Source organism: Cibotium barometz, chromosome 26, assembly GCF_041138505.1.
Source record: "Cibotium barometz isolate CiBa-2024 chromosome 26, ASM4113850v1, whole genome shotgun sequence".
NCBI classification, from domain to species: Eukaryota; Viridiplantae; Streptophyta; class Polypodiopsida; order Cyatheales; family Cibotiaceae; genus Cibotium; species Cibotium barometz.
In genome coordinates, this window is record NC_141071.1 from 27,452,692 (window position 1) to 27,467,129 (window position 14,438).

The 14,438-nt window shown below is 41.1% G+C and overlaps 1 protein-coding gene across 1 annotated transcript; it reads right to left on the minus strand.

Annotated features, from left to right (window-relative positions):
- Window positions 1–5,652: 5,652 nt before the first annotated feature.
- LOC147623830 (structural maintenance of chromosomes protein 2-1-like) lies at window positions 5,653–14,138 on the minus strand. Its single transcript, XM_086820462.1, has 21 exons — window positions 13,643–14,138; window positions 11,873–12,553; window positions 11,638–11,781; window positions 11,225–11,515; window positions 10,515–10,700; window positions 10,165–10,329; window positions 9,952–10,011; window positions 9,710–9,772; window positions 9,493–9,584; window positions 9,176–9,272; window positions 8,740–8,856; window positions 8,325–8,543; window positions 8,105–8,245; window positions 7,840–8,007; window positions 7,551–7,735; window positions 7,380–7,473; window positions 7,049–7,137; window positions 6,729–6,954; window positions 6,562–6,636; window positions 6,312–6,457; window positions 5,653–6,196 (listed from the first exon to the last, which is right to left on the minus strand). The coding sequence occupies exons 1-21, from the start codon at window positions 13,958–13,960 to the stop codon at window positions 6,163–6,165; spliced, it is 3,591 nt and encodes a 1,196-aa protein (XP_086676588.1). The 5' UTR covers window positions 13,961–14,138; the 3' UTR covers window positions 5,653–6,162.
- Between the last annotated feature and the right edge of the window lie 300 nt (window positions 14,139–14,438).

Below are 14,438 nucleotides of genomic sequence, written 5' to 3' on the forward strand. Positions count from 1 at the left end.
AGGGGGTGTACCTAGAATGTGAAGGAAATGAGAGACAGAAGGAAGAATGCAGCATTATGGAGATTAGTGTGAATGGATGGGGGCTTTCAGTGATGGGGCAGTGCAGGAACATAACCTTTTTGGGTTGAAGTGCATAAGGAAGGATAGATACAAAGACTGGATGGTTATGTATGGGGGGACTAAATTAAGATTAGTGGGGTCATGACTATAGTCAGGAAGGAACTAAAGCCTAGTATCATATCCAATCACCCTAATGGTAGAATTTTGGTGATATAAATTCAAGTGGAAGGGGAGAAGGTGTGGGTGCTCATAATCATAAGGCAAGACGAGAGATGTGAGATTGAATTACATGGTTAGATATTCAATGTCCTTGCATTATTATGGGAGATTTTAAAATGGTGGAGAAGCAGGTGGATAGGTGTGGTGGAAGCACTGTGTTGATGGGACAAGAGAAGAGGAATTGGGAAATACTTAGGTAAGCTAGGTCTTGTTGATGGAAGAGAGTTGGGGGTGTGGGGATTTGAACCTGGGCACACTTACTTCAGCTTGTAATATTCTTGGTCTTCATCAAGAATTGATCGAGTCTTCTTCAACCAACAAGCCACTTGGGTGCCCCATACTTTTACACTAAAGAGGACTCTTGCTCAGCTCTATCTGATCACATGCCACTAAAATGGGGATGGCATGTGGCTAAATGGGGGGAAGATGACCTCAGTCAATTTCCTACCAAGAAACTAAGAGGGAATAACCTGTTATTACTAAAGGAAGATATGTTTATGTATCTTACCGAAGAGGAAATTAGAAGGTTGAGATGTAGGGGTAGTGAGGTTGGATCCTAGAAGAGGGTTTGCAAATGAAATGCAAGAAACTATCAGGAGGGTAGGGAAACTGAGGACAAGAGAGAAAAGGCAAGCAAGGAGGGAATTGAGTGAGTTAATGGAGAAACTGCAAGGGAAGAGGCAGAGGGGAGGTTTTTTTGAAGTTGATGTCAATATGCTTGGTGTCATGTGCTCACTTGGGGAAAGAAGATGATAGATTCACCAGGGAAGGGAAAAGGGGGGATAGGTGGAGAGATTTCAATAATAGGAAGAAACTTGCTAGGTACTTGTTCAGATTGGCTAAAGAGAAAGGTGATAAGGAGGTGATAGGATAGATTGCTAGGTACTTGTTCAGATTGGCTAAAGAGAAAGGTGACAAGGAGGTGATGGGATAGATTAGGGATGAGAGGGGTCAGGAGATTGGAGATCTCAAATAGATAGCTCAAAAATGGGTTGAGTTTCTAGGAGCTACCTTGAGTTAGAAAGATAGCTCTCAAAAAGGAGGTTCTAAGCAGAGGGGGTCATGCTAGATATGATCAATAAGGGGGTGGATTTTGACAGAGCTAAGTGGTTGGATAGAGATGTGGAGTTGGAAGAATGTTGGATAGCCCTACACAGAAGCAGGGGAAGGAAAAGTCCCCAAGGTGGGATGGTTTGACAGAGCAGATTTTTTCATTGCTTTCTGGTCATCCTTAAAAGATTTGGTGTGGGTTACATGCAAGGAGGCATTTTCCACAGGTAGGATGGATAAAGACTTGAAAGAGGGGATTGTGAAGTTAATACCCAAACAGGTAGCTTGTCACAAGATTAGCCATTAGAGACCATAAAAGGCAGGTCTATATATGATAACATTTTTGCTACTTTGATGGGCAAAGAAGTGGCTCAATGAACAAGACAGAATTGTGTTCTTCTTCAATTAAATTTGGAGAAAGATTGCGATAGGGTGCACTGGTTCTTCCTAGCTAGAACTATGGAGAAGTAATGACCACAGTCATTTACACTCTCACTATAGGGGCTCAATCTAAGCTGCTATTGAATGGAAGACTAGTAAGGGGGTTTGAGATTTGCCATTGCATCACATCCTTTAATAGTGGCTCTAGAAGATGCATGTGAGAAAGGTCTATTGACAAGTTTGAGACTGAGAAATGAAGAGCAATTGGGGGTGCAGTGTTTTGCAAATGACTCATTACTATTCTGGAAGGGGGATAATGATCATGTACGACATGCCCTACAAATGGTACAAGTGTTTGCTCATGCTTTTGGGTCCAAATATAACTTTCATAAATCAAGAATTATTAGCTTGTCTGAAGATAATACTTTTGGCATGGAAAGGTGGGGGTGTTAGGTGATAAGGGACAAATTGTTTAGGCATTTGGGGGTTCCTCTTGGAGTGGGGGGGTGACCAGTAAAGATGTAGCTAACTAGGTAATTGAGAGGTTTCTGGACAAGATTAAGAAATAGGAAAAAATTAGGGTGTCTTTCCATGATAGGATGGCTATTGTTAACTCAATCTTGATGCATATGTCATGTTTCTATGTCCAATAATTGCTTTCAAAAAATATGTCACTAGAAAGGATTATGGCTCTAGTTAGGAAATTTATTTAGAAAAGTAGAAAGGATGGCAGCAGATATCTAGCGTAGCTTGCTTGGGAGAAAGTTAGTTTACCCAAAGACTTCAGAGAATTGGGAATTTTGCACTTGCCCACTCATGCCAAAGCCAGGGTGGCAAATAGCTTACTTAAATGTTTATTTTGCAAGAGGAAATTTGGACCAGAATGGTAAGAGAGGTCATAGAGGAATCCAATATTCAATGCAAGGAGAAGTGGAAAGGATTGGATTGGATTGGAAAGCAAAGCTATTCTCACATGCTCCATTGAGAATTCAGAGCTCCCCATTTTAGAAATTCCTTTGTCTTAACTAGAAGGAGGTGATGGGCTTGATGAAGTGGGAAGGATGTATAAGGTTCACCAAGGAATTGTTTGTTTAGTTTAGGGATATGGTGGTTAGATAAATTTATCCCCCCTTTTAGCTCAGCTAGATGTAAGAATAGCTACGAGATTGAATAATAAGAGGTTGCGATTGATTGGAGACTATTGGGATAGATCTCAATTAGGGTGGAAAGAGTTGGGACAGATAAGGGATGAGTTTGGGATACATCAGAGGGACTTGCATGTGGCAAGACAAACCTTGGAGGAGGCGAGGAAGGATTAGTTCTCTACAACCTTCAATGAGGCATGTTGGTTGAAGAATTGGACTTGGATTAATAAGGCCAAGCTGGTGAGGGTGACCACCAAGTGTTTGTATGAGGAGATGAGTAAGAGAGATGAATATGAAGTATTGCAATAGAATCTGGAGGGTAAGGTGAAGTATAGGCACTTAGAAGAAGAGGCAGAAATTGTTGTGGGATATGGATATTCCTTTAAAAGCTCAGACTTTTTTGTGGAGAGTATGTATGTGGGCTCTTCTTCTTGGATACAAATTGGTGCATAGAAACTTTACCTCAAGGGTTTGTCCTAGATGTGGATGAGCAGCTGAGGATTGTAGACATGCTTTCTAGGGATGCCTTGCTATCAGAGAACTATGGAGCAGAATAGATAAGTGGGTATTTGGGGGGATTGGTTGATGGGAAGACTGGCAAAACCAAAGGGGTCAATTGAGGGTTTGTCCTAGATGTGGATGAGCAGTTGAGGATTGTAGACATGCCTTCTAGGGATGCCTTGCTACTATCAGAGGACTATGGAGCAGAATAGATAAGTGGGTATTTGTTAGCATAGGGTTAAGGGGCTCTTGGGGGGATCGGTTGATGGGAAGACTGGCAAAACCAAAGGGGTCAATTGACCTAGTGTTCAACCTTGTTAGATATATTTATCTATGGGATATTTGGATCTCTAGAAACTGGTATTTCAAAAGGAATTAATACATGTTTTAGATGCTATAGAATTGATATGTAGTCGTGTGCATCACTGGTGGTATGAATGTTGTGAATAAGATGAACGACATTACATCTTCCTTGCCCTTTTTATTTGCATTTGCATTCACCCGCATCCTTCATATTTAAGGTCTCACAATTCTCTATAAAAGGCTCATTCTATGAGTAGAGGGAGGGAGAGAGAGGAGGAGGAGGAGGGGGGCACCTAATGTACTAAGGTTGTATTAATTAAATGCCATGTCAATGGCATTTAATTAATACACCTACAAAAAGTTGTGAATGTATACGCTTACAAAATGATTCTAAGGGAATGATAACCAATTTTAGGATGCTAAGAAAATGATAACAAATCCTAAAATGAAAAGAAAAAAAAAAGAGAACTAATTATACCAAAAGAATGAGGACAAGCGAAAAAAGTAAAAAAGAGTTGAAGTAAGAGGCAAAGTGATAGGCTAGAGCTTACAAACTTCCTCAGTACAAACAAGAAGTCTAAGTAGTAGATTAAAGTATGGGAACAATCCAAAGATATGAAGCTCTTTATAACTTTCGTAGACTACTAAATATAGTTACATATTGTTTGAAGTACAATTTATTTTTATTTTTAAAGAGGGATCTGATCTCAAGAAAGATATGTAAACGATCATAACAATATTCTCTTCTAGGTTTACTAAAATTTTTCACCCCATTGGTTTTATAAGTAGACAACATAATACTAATTTGGTTCTAAAGAAGCAATATATACTTGAATTATGAAATTACAAATTAATGCCACTTCCATTATTGTTAATCTAAATGTTACAATTATCAAATGGTTGATCCACACCACTATAGACTATGGGCTTTTAAAGACCCTTGTCAAATGAGATCCACAACAACCATGCACTGAAGATTGCATGCACGAATCTTAATTCGGACAAGTATACTATGACAATGCATCACCAAGTAATAAAAGCTGGAAAGCACATGGTTCCCTTGCTTGAAGGTATAGTGTAGTGGTAAGATGTTCCCATTGAAAACTGAAGGTATCCTTTTTTGCACACATAACATCTTGCTCCAAATTTTTCTTAAGTCCCAAACCCAAATCCACTCTCATCCCATAGTGTAGTTTAGTTATCCGAGTTAACTTTATCCAACATAGTTTACTTGTCCGAGTTTACTTTATCATGCCCAAAAAAGGGCTCACAATTTAGATCAATGTATCCATTGGTATAACCTAATAAGCGTCTTTAAGACCTGTGATAGATAGTGTGAGGATGGTTGATGGTCAATCATGAATGCTTACCTCCACACAATAAGGATTATACATTTTAAGTATAAAAACGAGCCACAAAATTGTAACCTAATAAGCGTCTTTAAGACCTGTGATAGATAGTGTGAGGATGGTTGATGGTCAATCATGAATGCTTACCTCCACACAATAAGGATTAGTATAAAAACGAGCCACAAAATTGTAGATAGCTGGGATGCTTTCTCGAGAATTTTTAAAACTAACCTTACCTACGTAATAAAGGCTAGTGATTCGAGTAAAGATCATGGGATCATGGTCATATCAAAACTCTTAGCAATCTAAATTCTCCTACATCAAGAAGTTTTTCCATGAGCACTTTGGTACATATCTTTCCACCGTATCAACCACTCACTCCATAAGTAGAAGGCCCAGGGCAGCTCACTGCAACAATTGCACGAGGTGCAGGAATCATAGCACGCCTGTAATCTTCTCGTCAATAATAATCCCCGAGAATTCTATGTTCCTTTGTATCAACAAAAATTTCAGCGACGTCTCATTCCTTATCGCCTGCCTGCCAACTATAAAATAAACAGCATATTAATGTCACATTTCTTTTCAAGGTTATTATTGGCACTAGTTACTTGCAAGAGTTTCTGACTTTCTTACAATAAGGTCCAGCAATTCCATAAAATTGGCTTGTCATTTAAATCCTTACAATAAGATTAGCTATCCCCAGTAAAGTTTAGTTCAGCGATTCGACTTACATTGTGATGTACAAGCTTTTGGATATTAACTTTTTCATCAATGGTCTATCTTGGCACTATCACGGTGATACAAAAGTGTTCAGTTAACTACTCATTAATTGTCTACTTGTGAATGTGTCAGGATGTAAAAGCTAACAATTCCGGTTACCATTTTTGGGTTTTGTTTTCTGTATTTACCAATTGAAGGAGATGTAAGCTACAAAATCCCTATACAAGAGTCCACATACAAAAAAAAATAGAAACCCTTTGCCCATCTGCTGCACTGTTAGAGAGCAACCGCGGGATTGTCACCGAGATTGTCTGGGTACAGCCGTCCACAACAAGACGTTGGGGTCAGCAAGGGTAGGCCAACCTCCAGCAAGATGTTGGAAGGCACAACTGTTGCCTGCATAAATTTCCCACTTTGGTAGAATTGCTGCCTTGTTACTTAACCATATTCTCCTTGAAAGGTGCTCTCCTGCCAGAAATCAAGAAGAAGTTCAAACAGCCTTGGAGATGCAAGAAAAGGCATCCATAGTATTACACGTTCACCACATTGCCATTAAGCACATTGACCCATGTATGGTATTCACCTCTCAGGGGTGGCACCAGATTTCTTTGCTTGCTGCTTCGTACCAGGGACCGTTCTTGTGACAGTGGAGACGCCATCCACAAACTTGGTTCTAAATATCACATTTGCATTGTTGAACATGCCTTCTTTCAATGAGACCACGATGAACTGCTCATGGGCCAAAAGAATAGGCAGTCATATGGGTCAGCCCTTAAGACATTAGGTCATCGAAATCACTTGGCCTTAAATACACAAAACTACGGAGCCATCACCTGTGAGTGAGGAAAGTGTGCTTTGATCATGCGACCAATGTTCTGGGTATGGCTAAGATCTAGCGCCGCATCTACCTGCAATCAAGGGATAAGAAAATGACTCAGAGGTCCCCTTCTCAAGTAGTTCCCTACTCTGTAGGGAAGAACACTTGCGAACATTACCATACCTCGTCAAGAATATAAAGTGGAGCCGGCTTGAAGAGCAGCAGAGCCAGGATGAGAGAGAGTGCAAGCAAAGATCGCTGGCCTCCACTCAACTCTGACAGGGATTGTTTCCACACACTGCCGAATGCAACACGAACCTCTAGCCCATCCATGAAATCGCCTCCTTCAGGAGGTACAAGCTTAGCCATAGTCCCCGGCAGAAGTGTGGAGAATATAGAACCAAAGTCCCTAACAGATAGACACAAAATATCAAACTTTAGAGCTTTCATTATATCCATAAGGTTAACCTCTTGCAGAAAACACAGATTGAGAGAGTACTCACTTGTTGACCTTCTGCCAAGTAACCTTCAGTGTCTCCTTTTTCTTCTCATCAAGCTCATATATGACCTTGTGTATCTTTGACTTGTCGTTCTGCTCAGGCCAGTAGTAAGAATCTCATCAGCAAACAGCATACTTCGATGAAGAGATTTGATTAAGACCAGTCTGGGTAGAGTTATTATGCAGGCGGAGCAAGGAGTCAAGTCACGAGGGAGCATGTCAATAACGCATTTCTTGGACCAGTCTCATAGAGTTTTGTCAGTTAAACCCACATTTAGCTGACTATTAAGCTTCACAAACACAAGGAGTAATATGTCCAGCGCAGGAGGAAGTACCTCGATAATGCGTTTCTTGGAAATAAGATCGTTATACTCGTCTTCGGCCTTCTCAAACATGGTGATGACTTTCTTGTTGACTCGTTTCTCAAGGCTGGAAAGCCCAATATGTTTGTCAATCATCAAGATGCAAAGAGAACATGAAAATAAAATGTCACAGGAGATTCTTACTTGCTTTGCTCCGATTGTTTAGCATCAAGTTCGGCTCTTGCTGCTTGTGGATCACGTGATGCAAAGCTATAATCTGTGCCCTGCTTTCCAAATAACTGCTTCTCAGTAGCAATCCATTTGTGCTTCTCAAGCAGCTTTTCCACCAATCTTGCACATTCCATCTGTTCAGACTCCATCCTCTTAGCCTGCCATCATTTCTTTATGTTAGTACCCATGATACACAGCGGCAGGACAATTTTTTCATCTCTGTTAGTAGACATGATACTGATGTGCTACGCTTATCACTGACCTCATTCTCCATCTTCCTTATTTCAACTTGGCAGTCAGCTCGTTTCTGTTGGAGCTTATTCTGAGCCTTAACTAAAGAGCTGATATGGCCATCACACTCTTTGATCTTGGCACGGCTTTGCCGAAGCTCCTCCTCTGCTCTGCTGTGTTCTTGTTTGATTGCATCCACCTTTTACCATTCACATCAACAAACACAAATCATTCAATCAATATGTAAAGTGAACTCGGCTTCTTCTTCACAATCTCAATAAATAGGAAAGTCATACCTGCAAAGCAATCTTCTCTAAAGCCTCTTCAAAAGTCTTTATCTGTGCCTGGCTAGAAGAGAGTAGAGCTTCTAAAGAAATCTTTTCCTGAGATAATGCCTCTTTTTCCATTATCAATCTCTCTTTTTCTCCATCAAATCCCTGCAGCCATGGATTTAAATGGGTACTGCTCACCATACAATTTCTGCACTAATAGAACAATGGTTTGTCAAACCCTTACCTTCAACTCTTTGGCCGATACTGAAAGCTGTTGCTTGATTGATTTGATCTGGCTTTCTAGAGCTGTAAGCCTACTCTCACGGTCCCTGCCATGATCTTTTATTGCTTGTTCTAGAGTGGCTACTCGCTCAGAGCAAGACTTGTGAAGCTCTTCTTTCACTTTAGCCTCTGTTACAGAGGCCTCGAGATCTGCTTCGAGTTGGGATACTGCTTCACTCAGCTACACCTCCAGCACTCTTCATTGTTAGCATCCAACACTTTAATCTTAATGTGCACACTATAACTCATATCCAAGCAAAATGGTGTATCCGATTAGGGGGTATGAGCATGCTTTGATTTTACCACTGTATGCTTCAAAGTTTAAAACATGATGATTGTATCTCAAAACGGGACAAGTGTAGTGATAACATGCTGACCTTGTGATGCTCACATTCCTTGGCTCTCTCTTCAAAAAGAACCAAGTCGAAAGATTTCAACTCTAGCTGGGACTTAAGATGGTCATACTTTTTTTGGATGGGAAGCAAACTGGCAATCTGCACGGAATTCCTCATTTAACAATGATATATGAATCTACTCTACACCTGTTCCTAGAACAGTAATAACTCATAACAGGAATATAGTGTATCAGACCAAATCAGGAATAAATCAGAAGCTACAAGACAATATAAGAATGATACATGAATCTACTCTACACCTGTTCTTAGAACAGTAATAACTCTAACAGGAATATAGTGATTCAGACCAAATCAGGAATAAATCAGAAACCACAAGACAATAATATCACACCTTATCCAGGCATAGCTGGCAAAAGCAGATGGGATTGATAGTGGGTTCATAGTTAGATTTTAGTACCTCAGCTTCAATTCTTGACAGGTTATCTTGATGGTTAGCCAACTCTGACTCCGCCACTGACAGCTGATAAAGCTGCTTAAGGAGTTCACCACTTCCCCTATAGACACAGTCATGCCAGCACTTCAACTTGTTTGAAAGCACATGGAGCACTGTCAGTCAATGCCATTGACTCGCAATGTCTAGCTTGAAGAGAAACACAGAAGATGCATAACAAAACAGAAGCTCAACTTCCCTGTGCAGGAATAACAAACCATGGCTGTCTTTTTACAAACACAGTAGTCTGATGAAACTAAGGAAAATTGTGGCTTTATCCTTACTTTCGAGATCCACCAGTGAGCAATCCCCTAGGATCAAAAATGTCTCCTTCTAAAGAGACACTGGGAGTCTTGATGTCTTTATGAAATGTAACCTACGAAGCAAACACATGGTGTTGAAGAACTTCCAAATATTCTGCAAATATATTGAAACGTATTGCACGATGGTGTGTTTTGAGCAGCTCTACAATGAAGACTTCAGCTTTGATAAGTATCCAACCTGTCTTGCTGCATTTGTATCACTGCAAACAAATGTGCTACCAAAGACATAAGACATGGCTGCCTGCACCATAAATGTAATGAAGTCATAACGATGAAAAATAAAGGGAAAAACTGAAGCGCCTGGAAGCTAGAAAGACAGAGATAGACATTATTCATATGCCATAACTCTTTTGCGTCTGGAATAGGTATAAACTTTTGTTTCTAAACAAATAAATTATGTACCATATAAGAGGGGCTCACCTTCAATTCATCATCATATCCAATAAGTGAAAGGGCTGGCCTTGCATTTCCACGTCCAACCTGCAGAAGAGGAAATAAAATCTATCAAGATCTTTGGCCTCTTTCCCCTTCAGCTACTGTGGTGCACCATTAGATACGCTCGCTGTAAGTACAGGTAAGGTGACTGTACACAAAAATGAAAGCTTGCAACATGTAAAGCATGATCAAACTAACCAGTTTGGAAGCTGTCTCTTGCACTCTTGATGGAATGGAGTTGCTTTGGATCTTATTTAGAGGAATGATAGTGATTCTCCGTCTCAGAGCGCCTTTCTCAAGCAGCAGCTTTCCGGTTTGTTCAGAATCAACAACAACGTTGTAGAGCTTTCCTCCAGCAGCTACCTGTCAAAATCAACTTTTTTGGTAGATCGCAGCTTTGCAAAACACCAAGGACGCATAGATGAAGCACAAGCTACAAAGGCACTGGGAAAAATGATTTCACGTAGCACTAGTCCTGGGCATCGCTGACTGTGAAATGCTGCATTCAAAAGTTCTCTAGCACTTGGAAAAAATCTGATGTCACAAACCTCAAGAGCAGTTACAGCCGAGATGTCTTTGACATGTAACAGCCGCGCCACCACACCTTTCACCTTGGAACGATCAAAATTTTTCACAGGATCACTGTACTGGAAATGTATGTTCCCTAGCTGAGCCGCAATTTCACTTACTTCAGTCTTCAATTTAAGGATTGCTTCTGACTCTTCTTTTTGATTCTGATCAAAACCAAAGTGTAATTTGATTAGCGAATTGAAAGATTCATTAGTAATTTAAAGGGAGTATAAATTGCATGCATCTCTCTCTCTCTCTCTCTCTCTCTCTCTCTCTCTCTCTCTCTCTCGTTATTCAACACGTCTTGTGTTCAAATTTCACTCCTGTCGGATAGATCTATTTAGGTCTCTTGGGATTGTTCCTACGACATTAAAACAGCGTTCTTCACTGGGTGTGTGAGTAAATAAACAAAATGGGCTAACCTTTCTATCACCCAATGTGTGGTAGATTGGTTAGCTCATGGAGTTGTTATTCAACACGTCGTGTTCGAATCTCACTCCTGTCGGACAGATCTATTTAGGTCTCTTGGGATTGTTCCTACGACATTAAAACAGCGCTCTCTCTCTCTCTCTCTCTCTCTCTCTCTCTCTGTTCAAAGGGAGGGATAACACATTCAACTTCATATTCAAGACTACATGTGCAACGTGCATCGACTACCAACATTGCCATTGCCATCCGCAAGGTTTACCTTTTCTAAAGATTCTAAATGTCCGTCCTCAAGTGGAAGAGTGTTTAAATCACTCTTGATCTTTTCAATATCCAACCTCTTCGACTGTAGCTCTTTTTCCAGTGCATTTGCTTCTTGCTTTTTTGATGCAAGCTGCTGCTTTTTCTCTTTCAATTCCTTTCCCCAATGCTGAATCTTTGCTTTTGCCTGCTTGGCTTCTGTGCTTGCTTTTCCAACAGCAGCTTTTGATTCACCAAGCTGATCAGCAAGACTTTTCTCCTCATTACCTCCACTCTTCCCAGCTTGCACACCCTGGGCCACATGAAAAACATCAAAGTTTCTGTTATTCTGCTATCTGCTGAACAAGATCATCTTGATCATCTTTTTTCTGTATTAAAGATGCATACTCTTGGCAGGATATCAATGAAGCATACCTGATACTCTTTCTCAAGCTCGGCTAGTGATGCTGTCAATGTCTCCACTTTCCCCTTCAATCCAGATGCATCCTCATTCAATTTGTGAATTGCTGCACCTTTTTCCTCAAAAGAAACCTCCAAGTCCTTGATGTTCTTGCCAAGCTTTAATGCCAAAGAGACCAAAAAAGGTTGGATTAGGGCTGTCATTATTGAGATTGGCTTCATCTAATGCATCATCTACCATGAAACTCACCTTGACAATAGCAGCTTTCTCTGTCTTTAGGGTGTCTTTCTGATTGGAATACACGGATGTCTCCTTCACCATTGCATTGGAAAGTTTGTCCACTTTGTCTGACAAGTCTTTTATGTCACTACCCATCCTCTTTTCTTTCTCCAAGGTGAGCTCCAATATATTCTCCTCCCTCTCTGCAAGTTCATTGTCCAACTGCTTGACATTCTCGTGTACTTCTGCAATCTTACATCTCAGTTGCTCAACGTCATTCAGAGCAGCATCTTTTACTTTGTCTGCTTCGTAAAACTCAAAGGCAATGCAGAAGCGCTTGAGCCTATCAAGCTCTGCATTGCCATTCACCCAATGCATGTACTGAGCCCGCTCTTTTCTGAGCTTCTCAAGAGCTGGAAGAATCTCTTGGCTGAGCACGTTATCGATTTCATCCACTTTGGTCTGTTTTTTCTGAAGAGTCTTGAGCGCCGCATCTTTTTTCATCTCATACATTCTTGTTCCTGCTGCCTCTTCAAGCATTGAGAGTATCTCTGGTGGTTTCATGTTCAAAACCTTTGTTATACGCCCTTGCATGATGAGGAAGTGAGGATTGTTCACGTTGAGTTGTACAGAATGGAAGAGGTTCTGAACTCGAGTTGGCTGTGCAAGATGGCCATTGATGAGGTATTTGTTCCTTCCTCCCACAACAATCTGCCATATGAAAACAATCATTATGGATTTTGCAATCAAATGCAGTACAGATAGAGAATCAAAATCAGACGACTGTAGAGTATATCCCAGAATATGAGGATGGTAGTATATAGAGCCAGCCATGCGCTGATGCTCATTACATTAAACTGTATGAGAGCAAAGACAACTTCAAACCTCAAAAAAAATGAGTATATCGAGGAGAGAAAGGTGTATCCAGAAAGGCAATGGCAAAGTGGTTACTAATGATTTGACAAAATTATTGGTAAAATGAGGAAAACTAAAGCCATATTAAACGAGATTTAAAGCCATGAGCAGATGGAGACAGGCAGGATGGGATGATGTACATGAAACAATGAAAAGAACCAGTATACAGTGTTCAGTTTGAACTAGAGAACCATCACCGGCCATCAGGCTGCCCTACGGTTGCTTTACTACTGCAAGACCTTTTATTTTGCAAGGAGGAACACACCTTTTTTTTGACCCTTTTGTGGAGTGAGGGGGAGGGGTCACCCCACCCCCAACTCCAGGACCTTACGTGGCTAGTGCTAACATATTATCACGCTTATTATTGTCGTAACCGCAAAACAATTAGGAAGCTGAGAGGAAATTATACATGGCCAGGAAGGACTGAAAGCAAGATTGGTATGAGATTTTCTGAAGAAAAGAACCGCAACTGATTTTCATTTGAAAGAATTGCAAATAATCCTGTTGGAAAGCAATGTGAGAAAAACAATGAGCAAATTGAGAGAAAACATGTACAACCTGTTACAAGCATCAACAATGCAGGATGAGAGGCGCTAGCTGCAACCGGAAAAGCCAGAGAAACAATGAACAAAATGGAAATGTGACAAATATTTTGTGTGCGCGCGCGCGTGAGGACAGCCATAGACCAAACTATGAACTTGTTCAAAGGCTTAGAGAGAAATAGAGAGGAAATATGTTCGACGGTTGAGAACAAATGTTACATGGATGTGTGTGTGTGTGTGTGTGTGTGTGTGTGTGTGTGTGTGTTGGGGGGCGCGGGGCGAAAATCTTCTCCATCAGATAAAGCTAATGAGAGAGAAAAAGAGCAAAAGGATGAGGGCATACCTGGCGAGTGACGGTGATCTCACTACATTCTTCGTAGCCAATGGGGCTGCGGCTTCTTTCGGAGTTGTCGAAGACAATGGAGACGGTGGCCTTAGTGATCCCGGCTTGCCCCTGCTTGTACACGAGCTCCTGCAGGTTGCTGGCCCGGACCTGCTGCAGGTTGGTGATGCCGAGCACGAAGCAGATGGAGTCCAGGATGTTGGACTTGCCGGATCCATTAAGTCCCGTTATGGCGTTGAAGAAGGGGTCGAAGCCCGGCACCACCGTCCGCGTCGCGTACGACTTGAAGCCCTCTAGCGAGATCTCCTTGATGTGCATTTGGTGAAGGCTAGTGTTCCTCTGCAATTCCTAGGGTTTAGGTTTAGGGTTCAACTGGAGAGAAGCAGGCAGGGAGAGCGGGTACAGTGAAGCGGGAAAACACAAGTTCGAATTAGAGGTGAACCTGTGTCCGGACTGGGTGAGAAGTGGACACTTTTGCCGGACATCATGTTTCTACAAGAAGGCCTTGTCGTTGTATTTACTAGTATTGGACCCGCCTCGCAACGCGACCTTTTCGCTTCAACATAGAACCATCTTCAAGAACCGGAGAAAAAGCAGGCTTGGTTTCTCCAAGATTTAGGTCATGTTTTAAGTAAACACAATATGTCACGGCCCAGTTCTATCTGTATTAAGCTCAAACTCTAGATCTATCGGTATTAAGCTCAAACTCCTTGGGTATGTTGCTATGTTAGCACAATTGAGGAAGTGCTATAAAGTGCAACTATAAAAAACTATCAATTTATATGAATATATTAAA